An 11,225-nucleotide genomic window follows, 5' to 3' on the forward strand; every position below is an offset into this window, starting at 1 on the left:
TCTGGCAGTCCAGTGGTTAAGACTGCACACTTTCACTGCCGAAGGTGAGTGTTCAGTCCCTACTGAGTGAACTAAGATCCCACAAGCCATGTGACCAAAAAAAAATAAAGTTATAAGATAGGCTGAGATAACTAAGGCAGTGACTATAGGTAGAGGTTTGAGAACTAAACTTGCTGTGTGCTTTGCTTAGTCTTTCAGTTCTGTCCAACTCTTTGCAACCCCATGGACTGTAGCCCACCAAGTTCCTCTGTCTATGCGGATTCTGCAGGCAAGAATAACTGGAGTGAGTTGCCATGCCCTCCTCCAGGGGATCTTCCCAACCCAAGGATCGAACCCAGTCTCCGGCATTGCAGGAGGTTTCTTTACTGTCTGAGCCACCAGAGAAGCCAGAGAACTAAACTTGGGTACACTCTAATTTTTAGATATAGGAGTGAGGAAGAACCAGACAGAATCACCAGGTTAGTAAGAGGAACACCAGGAAAGTGCAAACTAATAAGAGGAGGGGATTTAATTCAAAACTCAGTTTTTTTTTTGTTTTTTTTTTTTTTACTATTCCTGTGATCACTTTTTACCTCTTGGTTTTTCAACTTTAATTTCCAAAGACCTATTAAACATCCCCATCTGTATTTATTTATTAAAAGCACAAAGCTCGAGCATATACTGCACATCAGATGCTGAGCTAGATGCTAATTAAGGTGCCCCCAAGACAGACACAAGAGTGCTTTATACATAGCAAGAGCTCACTTTTACTCTTTCTGCCATCTTCCCATGTCGCCTTAACCATGCCCACGCATGTCCTGGCTGATGCTCTCAAGAGTATCAACAATGCTTAAAAGAGAGGCAAACACCAGGCTGTGCTCCAAAGTCTTTGTCATGTTTCTAACTGTGATGGTGAAGCATGGTTACACTGGAGAATTCGAAATCATTGATGACCACAAGGCTGGGAAAACTGTTGTGAACCTCACAGGCAGGCTAAATAAGTGTGGCGTGATCAGCCCCAGATTGGATGTGAAAGATCTGGAAAAACAGCAGAATAAACTGCTCTTGTCCTGTTGGTTTGGTTTCATTGTACTGACAACCTCAGCAGGCATCATGGACCATAAAGAAATAAGATGAAAACACATAGGAGGGAAAATTCTTGGACTCTTTGTCCAGGGGTATAATACACATTTAATACAATACAGCTGACTCATTGGAAAAGACCCTGATGCTGGGAAAGATGGAAGGCAAAAGGAGAAGAGGGTGGCGGAGGGTGGCGGAGGATGAGATAGTTGGATAGCATCACTGATTCAATGGACATGAACTTGGGCAAACTCCAGGAGATGGTGAGGGACAGGGAGGCCTGGTGTGCTGCAGTCCATGGGGTCACAAAGAGTTAGACACAACTTAGTGACTGAACAACAACAATACATATGTGTGCAAATAAAATGCCTCAGAGGACAAAAAAATAGAGCTCACTATAGATGAGTTCCAGTCATTTTCTCTCACAACCCCTTCCACTGCACCCTGCCTCTGAGCCATGTTAAGTGACTGTACTGGAATCCATCATTTTCCCTAATGCCTTGCCCAAGTTGTTTATTTCCTGGAATTCCCTTCCTTAATCTCTCAACATTTTCCCACCTCAACTCAAGAAGTTGAGTTCTTAAGTCTCCTCCAAGAAGTCTTCTCTGACTCCCTTCCTCGACTCTACCTTCCTTGTTTACTCACCCCCAGTATCTCTTGTATACATCCTGGTGCTGTTTGGTTGGTTTGTTTTCAATATTTATCATACATTTAATCTACTCTATGAAATTGTTAGCTCCTTAAAAGTAGAGATGATATTTACTTATTCGTTTCCTCTCAGGCTCATGGTAGTTATCTCATTTACTATGAGCTGAAACAGCAACAAATAAATATTTCCTGGCCAATCAACTGTTAAATCACTAAATGTATACACAGAGGTATGTACACTGACAAGAAACTGTTACTAATGGAATGGGTTTATTAGGCAGAGTGAAACAATGTGAAGAGGAAAGAAATAGTAGCAAAAACTTACATGAGAATTAAAAAAATAATAATAAGTGAATGCCTACCAGTTTGGGCATACTCAAGCAAACTCAAGTAGACAAAGGGGTGAAGCCTAAAAGCAATGATATATCAGTAATAAATTCAATAGTTCCACGACTAATAAATCAACAGTACATTTAATAATTCCACATTTGCTGTATATGCCATGCCTGAGATTTGAGGGGAGGTAAAGTTTGTATTAACACTTGTGATGGAACTTCCTTGGTGGTCCAGTGGCTAAGACTCCACACTCCCAGTGCAGGGGGCTGGGAGTTCAATCTCTGGTCAGGGAACTAGATCCCACCTGCCGCAACTAAAACCCGCCACAGGCAAATAACTAAAACAAATATATTAAAAAAAAAAAAAAATACTGTGATGACTGTTAGCGTTAGTCACTCAGTCGTATTCGACTCTTTTGCGACCCCATGGATAGTAGCCCACCAGGCTCCTCTGTTCATGGGATTTCCCAGGCAAGAATATCGGAGTGGGTTGCCATTCCCTTATCCTTGACAAATCAACAAAACCCAATGAAAAGTTAACAGGGCCAGCTCTCCTAAAAGACTGTGTAGCCCAAAGTACATTTCATTCATTCTTTCTTTTTTTAAAGATTTATTTTATGGGCTGTGCCAGGTCTTAATTTGCAGCATTTGGTATTAGCTCTCTGATCGAACTCAGACCTCCTGCATTCAGAGTGTGAAGTCTTAGCCACTGGACCATCAGGGAAGTCCCACAAAGTGCACTTCTTGTCTATAAATAAGGAATAAATCATAGCCGTAAAATAGTTTTCCTTTTTAGTATTTAGCCTTTTTTTTCCTTCTCTTTCCCAGATGTTGCTCTTAGAACCATCAAATTTATTTATTTATTTTTCATCATATTTAAAATCATGATTTCACTGACTCATTTTTGCATTTGGGGCTCTGGACTCCAGCACATTATCACATACCCCTCCTCCACCCACACAGCCCACCCCAGCAAACCCATGGTCTCTGACAGCTTCCAAGGCATTCTCAGCCTCATTCAAATTGCTTTCCAGGTCAAGGAATGTAGTAAGCCTACCTTCCAGCTACCAGCCCCCTGCCCTTTGGTCTTTCTCTCCGGAGGCTCTTCCTTTAGACACAATGGGACACAGGTAGGGGGATGGGGTGAATTCATCTCAGGCTTTCATGCAAAGACCCCCACCAGCAAAGAACAAAACTTCCCGTACCAGCAGTTTAGAGAGCTGCAGGCAAACCAACGTACCTGGTGGCCTTGACTGCCCCCAACTACCAAACAGTCCTAAATGAGAGCCTGGGAGTCTAGTTTTTCCCCCATTTAAACTTATTTTCCCCTTTTTGTTGAAATGTAATTGATATATTAATACAATATCGTATTAGTTCAAGGTGTACAATGTAATAATTTGATATACATATGTGTTGCAAATACATCACTGACTCAATGCACATGAGTTTGAGTGGGCTCTGGGAGTTGGTGCTGGACAGGGAGGCCTGGCATGCTGCAGCTCATGGGGTTGCACAGAGTCGGACACGACTGAGTGACTGAACTGACTGACTGATGTGTTGCAAAATGATCACCACAATAAGTTTAGTTAACATCCATCACCTTACATTCTCCCCCTCCCCGCTTTGGCCATGCTGCTGGGCATTTGGGATCTCTTTTCCCTGACCGGGGATGGAACCCATGCCCCCTGCAGTGGAAGCACACAGTCTTAAACACTAGACTGCTGGGGAAGTCCCTGACATTCCTTTTTTTTTTTTTTTTTTTTAAGGAATCATCTTCTATTTCTAATGAGACAGAGGCTCTATACCTGAAACACAATGTATTCCACCCACCCACTCCTTGAGGACTCTCTTCTAGACTCTTTTCCCCTCCAGAATGGTGGTCCAAGAAGACAAATATTACACAGAATTTCATCCCTTGTTTGGACCCGGCAATGATCCTACTCTTGCAAGTCAGCATCTTTGTATTGTGAGTCAAACTCAGCTGGCGTGGGAGCTAAGCCAGGTGGAGACCTGAGCGGCAAAGTGGATGGGAGGATCCGTCAAGAATTGTATTTTAGAAAAACATATAATTGGAATTTGCCAAGGGTTTACTTTTAGAATTGGGAGATGGGAAACGAAGAAATCTTAAGATTCTTGAATGTTGAATTTGGGAATGTGGAGGAAAATTGAAGGCGCAGATGTTTATCTTTTGTCCATAAATATGTTAGTGCGGAATTCAACTCTAAAAACTGTTCTTTGGGAAATAAACCAAAAGAAGAAGAAGAAAGAGGATGGTGTGGGGTTTAAGGACCAGACAGGATTTCCATGCTGGAGAAGGAAAAGCTATTCAAAGAAGGAGCCAGAAGAAGCAAAAAAAGGCAAGATAAAGATGACTGCTTAGGAAGGAGAAATAGTCAGGAGGGCAAATGTTGGTTCTCAAATAAATCTATCACATTTGCTCTGGCAAGTCTATTCCAAGAATATCAATTGCCTAGAGAATGTTCTTTTTCTTCTTGTTTCCAATGCAGGAGACACAGGAGACCCAGGTTCCACACCTGGGTTGGAAAGATCCCCTGGAGAAGGGAATGGCGATCCACTCCAGTATTCTTGCCTGGGAAATCCCATGGACAGAGGAGCCTAACAGGCTACAGTTCCTGGGGTCGCACAGAGTGGGAGAGGACTGAGCGAGGAACACTTTCACTTTTCTTTTCACAGGTCAATAAATTTTATTATTTTATATCTAGTAATGTACCAGGTAAAGAAAGTGGTGCTTTCATTCTATCATACAATGTTAGATTTCATGTTCACTGGATTAGAACAAAAATCTCATCAAGTATTGTCAGACTTAGAGGTCATAGGCATAGGGTCCTGAAAGAATTTCTATTAACAGCCATGGCTATAGATCACGAACATGTCAAATGTTATGAGCATTTTACTTTCCTTGTTTCTTGCAACAACACAGAGAAGGTACAGATAAGGTACTTTTGCCCTTATTTGTAGATGAGGAAACTGAGACTTAGTAAAGTGGCTAAGCCAAGCACTTATGTGTTTATGTGGTTTTAAAAACCTCCACAGTAATGGTTTATGTATGATGACGAACCAGGCTCCCAGGATCCTAGGTCTGCAGGTCCTTTCCTCTGGCTTTTGCCTGCTGAAAAGACTTGGTGGTTTTTCTGAAAGCCAAAAACCAAGACGGAAGTTAAGTGGGGGTTGAAAACAAGTACAATTTTTTAACATCAGCTGATGCCTTAACATTCCATATGTGTTTTACTGTGACCTTAGAGTGAACCAAAGAGGAAAATGGAGTTAGTTGCAGTTTTTGCCATAAACTAGCCTGATTTCGAGACCCTAAGGGGGGCTCGAGTCAAGGGAATTAATTGTCCCAGTGAGAGTTTCAATCACCATAGGTGGCCACAGGAGATGCATCTTTGACTTTTAAAAGGTGGAAAGAAGGTGAAGCTAGGAGTATCTCATTGCCGGGTTCATTGTGTTTCCCGTTTCCGAGGTCCTAGTTCCCCAGTTCCCCACCGGGTCTGGGTTACTCTGCAACTCTCTTTTGCATTACAATGGCCTTGGTGAGACTGGCAGACGGGATTAACTGGGAATTCGCAAGGGTGTGTGTGGGCGTGGGGTTGCCAGGAGGGGCGGGGCCAAGTATGGTTGAGCCTTACTTATAAATGTAGAGCCTCTATTTTCATTTTCCTACATTGGACTGGATGGCTCTTATCTTACAGGTGACTCCTTTCATTCCGTCTTTTTTAAATAAATACTTTCACACCCGGAGATCTTCACCTTTCTCTAAGTTTCTTCTACCTAGATTCTTCAGCCTGGACTTTTCCTAGCATCTACCTCTTAGGTTTTTTCCTTCTCCTTCAACTCAGCAACATGAGTGTGGGCCCAGCTTGTCCCCAAAGCCTGCTTGGCCCCGAAGCATCCAACTCTAGGGAATCTTCACCCATGCCTGAAGAAAGTTACGTGTCCTTGCAAACGTCATCTGCTGACACCCTCGACACGGACACTGGTAAGAAAATACCGAACCCTTGAGGGGCTAAGTTCCTTCAGGGAAAGAGAAAGAAGGGACTGAAGGTCATTTGTCTCCCTCTTGAGCCCATCAATATAAGCAGGTGTCATCTGTTAATCCTCTCGACACCTCTTTCCCAACTATAATCTGATGGGGTCGTGCGCTTTCCCCGGTGTCTCAGGCGTCAGGATCTGTGGACCGAGAGACGGGGGACCCGGGAGGAGCAGTTCAAATGTATATGGTGCATTTGAGAGTTTAGGTGCGTAGGCAAATGCAATGTGATACACTGATGTGTAAAATCTTAGCATCGTGCGGAGCACCCAGTAACAGTAAATGTTACTGCTAAGCCAGAAGTAGGAACATCACCGCTTGGTACGGGTGAGCATCACCTTTTCGGTCTGTCTATTCAAGGTGTGCTAGAGATGGCATCGTTAATGATCCGAAACGCACCTTTTGGAAATATTTCACCTTTCTACTATACAAGTAGCCGTTGTGTCTTCTCCTAACCTCTGGATGTCTGGATATTACTGGGTAGTTTGTAAGCACCTGGTATGCTCAGGTCTCCTAAATCCAGGGGAAGTAAGTGTTCACCTGCCTTTATGGTGAATGATTCCAGAAGGTTTAATAGACTGCCTAAGTGGTTAAGAGTTCAGATCTGAAATCCAGTTTGGCTTCAAAATCTATGCTCTAGTACTTAAGCTTCTAACTGGTGACTGTGAATGTAAGAGATGCTCAGGATACTGTAAAGACAGCACCACCTTTTTGGGAAATCAATTTGGCAGTCATTATTAAAAATAAAAAGTTAACACTAGCCATTTACCCAGGAATGCGATTTTTAACATTTATGGTGTAAGACAGCCAAAGAACTATTTGACTACAACTGTAGAACTCGGTTGTGGAGAAGGGAATAATTAAAATAATTGCTGTATTTGAGGCAAGATGTCCCAACTGCGATATTTGAGTGTTGGATTTTAATGTTAACCCCATTTTCCTAAATTTTGTGTTAGTATCCTTTTATAATTTCACAGATTGAAAATACAGCACTTAATACAAGCAAGTGGGCATATCCTCCTAGCAAGCTAACTGTACGTTTGTAAAAATGATTAAAAAAAAATTTTGTTAGGCCAAGCCCCTCACTGTGTGGGATCTTTGTTTAACCAGGGATCGAAGCGTGCACCCTGCATTGGAAGTGCAGAGAGTCTTAACCACTGGACCACCAGGGAAATCCTAGATGATTTTTTTTTTTTCCCCTAGATGATTTTTAAGACACTCCTCACCTCTAGTCATGAGTTGAAGACCTTCCTACTTGTGAAATTGTGATCTTTTTTTTTTTTGGTAGTTGTTGCTGTTTAAGGCCTGTCCATTTATTCCATGACAAGGGTAGAATTTGAGTTGAGCACTGGGAATACCTCTGTACAATTAAATCTGATACAGGAAATAAATTCTCAGTTACAAAGTCGATAATATATGTCAAGCCCTGTGCTAGACAATTGTTGTCTGTTACCTTGTTTTGTTATTTCTAAATTTTTTGTCTGTTGCATCATATTAATCAATGGAAAAACTCCATGAAATATACAACATGGGAAAGATAGCAAATATTTTATAATTGTACATGGAGTATAACCTTTAAAAATTGTAAATAACTATATTGTACACCTGCGATTTACATATTACACAGTAAGCATATTTCATTGAAAAAAAAAAAAAAACTATGATAAGCTTGGCCCAATTGCCAAACCAAACTGAAAAAAAAACCAAACTCTATGAGGAAGGGATTCCTGGAAATGAGACCACAGAGCTAACCAAGGTCTGGGTTGCAATAGGAGTTTATTGGAATTCACATTTTCTGACAGTCCTGGTATTAAGACTGGGTAGTAAACTGTTAATTCTATAGGGTCCCCAAGAATCTGGGTCATCTGTTTTATCAAAGAGGTTTGAGTCCCCCATTGCTTCCCACCCAGGACAGGGGAAACTGGTGAGCTGCAGTCCACAGGGTCGCAGAGTCTGGACAGGACTTAGCTACTGAACAAAACCGCTTCCCAGCAACACATGATATTAACCATGTCTATTACATGTAAAATGTTTTTTGTGCAAAACTTGGTAGAGTGTTCAGAATCGCTTAAGAATAAAGTTATTACCTACCATCTCGCTCTGAGGACTTATAATAGTGCTTTGAAAACAATGCATTTTTAATATTTGAAGTTTTAGAGAAAAGTGTTGTTTTATTCCCAACAGTCTCTCCTCTTCCCTCCTCCATGGATCTGCTTATTCAGGACAGTCCTGATTCTTCCACAAGCCCCAGAGTGAAACCACTGTCCCCGTCTGTGGAGGAGAGCACAGAGAAGGAAGAGACGGTCCCGGTCAAGAAACAAAAGATTAGAACTGTGTTCTCGCAGACCCAGCTGTGTGTGCTCAATGACAGATTTCAGAGGCAGAAATACCTCAGTCTCCAGCAAATGCAAGAACTTTCCAACATCTTGAACCTCAGCTACAAGCAGGTACAGTTGTTTTGTTGTCTGTGCAATAAGAAATAAAAAATAAGGGATTTCCCTGGTGGTCCAGTGGCTCAGACGCAGCACTGCCAGTGAAGGGGGCCTGGGTTCGATTCTTGGTCAGGGAACTAGATCCTCCCACATGTCGCAACTAAGATCCCACACAACTAAGATAAATTTTTTGGGAAAAAAAAAAAGAATATTTATGCACCTCTACAAATAAGTTAGTTTAATGAAAATGGAATCTTTTTGTAATGTGTTTTGTGACCCTCTTTCTTTCACTAAATATCTATTGCAAATGTGTCATAATTTATTAAACCATTTCCCATGTTAAGCTAAAATTGTGAAAAAGTTTCCAATTTTCCCTTAAACAAAGGAAAAACACACTTCTATCATCTTGAGTTAGAAGAGTCCTAGGCAACCACTGGTTCTCATTAAAATTAAAGTTGCACGTTTTATCTATACATCTGATTACTGATGAAGTTAATCATTTTTCATATATTTATTAGCTAGTTTATTCAGGCAAATGGTTTTCTATCTCTGGTACCATACTTGGAAAAGTCCTCTATCAAATGATCTTAACTTTTTGTATAGTTGTCCTTGTGAAGTATGTTTCATCATTCTTGAATTAACATACCATTATCATATTAAATGTAAATGTGCTAATATGGAAGGGGGGCTTATTATTGCAAACAAGTTACTTTTAACTGTGACTAATGAACAGTATGGGTAGACATTTAAATGTGAACCTCCTAGTTCATAGCCATAGCCTCCTAGCCATACTCTCAGTGTATCCAACTGGTTAAGTTTATTAATCATAAGTTTATTAAAAAAGCCAACTGACTTGAAAGGCTTGAAATTCACCCAGATTCAGGATTTAAGAGTCTGGTAATTAGAATTTTTGTTTCAAGTTTGAGATAGTTCTAGCTATCAGAAAAAAAACCAAACCTTAATATTCTTTGGTTCTTACTATCAATACATCCTGCATTACTAATATTTTATTTTTAAATTTATTTGTGGGTTTTGGAGGGGGAGCGGTTTGGCCATGCAGCACACGGGATCTTAGCTCCCTGACCAGGGACTGAACGCATGCCCCCTGCATTGGAAGATCGGAGGTCCCTACTAATATCTTAAACTTTTTCCGGTTATCTTTTCCTTGTCAGGTGAAGACCTGGTTCCAGAACCAGAGAATGAAATGTAAGAAATGGCAGAAAAACAACTGGCCGAGGAATAGCAATGGCATGCCTCAGGTAATAACAGAAAACTTAAATTTTTCTGCTTTTTCCTAACAAAGAGTTTTTAGTTCTGTCTATTGCTGTAGCATGCAATCCCAACCATGGACAATTCTGAACTTACTTTTTCAGTTAATCCATTCTTCTTTTTTCAAAAGGGGCCAGCAATGGCAGAATACCCAGGCTTCTATTCCTACCACCAGGGGTGTTTGGTGAACTCTCCTGGAAACCTGCCCATGTGGGGTAACCAGACCTGGAATAACCCCACGTGGAGCAACCAGAGCTGGAACAGTCAGTCTTGGAGCAACCACTCCTGGAACAGTCAGGCCTGGTGCCCCCAAGCCTGGAATAACCAGCCTTGGAACAATCAGTTCAACAACTACATGGAGGAATTCCTGCAGCCCGGGATCCAGCTCCAGCAGAATTCTCCCGTCTGTGATCTGGAGGCCACCCTGGGAACTGCTGGGGAAAATTATAACGTTATACAGCAAACTGTCAAGTATTTCAATTCCCAGCAGCAAATCACTGATTTATTCCCAAACTACCCTCTCAACATACAGCCTGAAGATTTGTAACGTCTATTTGTGACGGCTATTGTATGGGATCTTAATGTGAGCAGAGACTGTATTCTCTAGATTTTTTTCTCATTCTAGAATTCTGTACCACTTCCCCTTAGTAAGCTGCTTTTCACTATACCTTCTGTGTCAATTTGAGGGAAGGGTAATGAGTCCAGTAAGAGGTTTCAGAAGCATTGTATAACATGACAAAAGGTGTCTGGCTATCGATAACTCGATTATAATACTTTGGATATAATATATAATATTTTGGATACTTTTAGGATCTAGAATCTAACTTTAAGCACAGGGGGCAAAAGTACAAAGACGTATGATGAGGATTTTTCATATTTTCTGGCATAGGGAGGCTTTACTTGCTAAGAGTCCCAGTCCTTAAGATGAAGAGTGCTTTACTGATTTCCTCCACCCCTTTTAGCCATTTTACTACAACGCCTAATTTGTTCATCACTTTTTGGAGAACGATATTTTGTATTTTGCCACATCATAAGTAGTACCAGTTTGGCTGGTTTGTTGAAGTACAAATAAAAAATAGCCATTTTACATTTAGTTGTCTCTCACCGATTTCACGCAGTGATTCAAAGAGTTAAAAATTTGACTAAACATGGAAAACTTTTTTTTTTTTTTGGCTGTGTTGGGTCTTAGTTGCGGCATGTGGGATCTAGTTCCCCGACCAGAGATTGAATCCAAGGCCCCCTGCCTTGGGAGCTCGCAGTCTTAGCCACTGGACCACCAGGGAGATCAACATGGAAATGTTTTTTGATATGGAAGGGAATAAACTAATCTTCTCTAGGCATCCAGGAGACTAGAAGTGAGTAAAAAAAAGGTAACCAGATACACAATATTAGGTGATGTATTAATTAAACCTGAATAAGCTTATTTCC

The 11,225-nt window shown here is 41.1% G+C and overlaps 1 protein-coding gene across 1 annotated transcript; it reads left to right on the forward strand.

Moving 5' to 3' along the window:
• The first annotated feature begins 5,728 nt into the window (after nucleotides 1-5,728).
• NANOG (Nanog homeobox) lies at nucleotides 5,729-10,882 on the forward strand. Its single transcript, NM_001025344.1, has 4 exons — nucleotides 5,729-6,045; nucleotides 8,281-8,543; nucleotides 9,701-9,787; nucleotides 9,928-10,882. The coding sequence occupies exons 1-4, from the start codon at nucleotides 5,910-5,912 to the stop codon at nucleotides 10,342-10,344; spliced, it is 903 nt and encodes a 300-aa protein (NP_001020515.1). The 5' UTR covers nucleotides 5,729-5,909; the 3' UTR covers nucleotides 10,345-10,882.
• The last annotated feature ends 343 nt before the right edge of the window (nucleotides 10,883-11,225 follow it).

The sequence above is a fragment of the Bos taurus genome, chromosome 5 (assembly GCF_002263795.3).
Source record: "Bos taurus isolate L1 Dominette 01449 registration number 42190680 breed Hereford chromosome 5, ARS-UCD2.0, whole genome shotgun sequence".
Taxonomy (NCBI): domain Eukaryota; kingdom Metazoa; phylum Chordata; class Mammalia; order Artiodactyla; family Bovidae; genus Bos; species Bos taurus.

Bases quoted from the DNA above. Each gene is read 5' to 3' on its own strand.
- NANOG (NM_001025344.1), top strand. From the start codon at position 5,910: ATGAGTGTGGGCCCAGCTTGTCCCCAAAGCCTGCTTGGCCCCGAAGCA. The intron at 6,046-8,280 runs GTAAGAAAATAC...TATTCCCAACAG, and splicing joins CACCCTCGACACGGACACTG to TCTCTCCTCTTCCCTCCTCC. The intron at 8,544-9,700 runs GTACAGTTGTTT...TTTCCTTGTCAG, and splicing joins TGAACCTCAGCTACAAGCAG to GTGAAGACCTGGTTCCAGAA.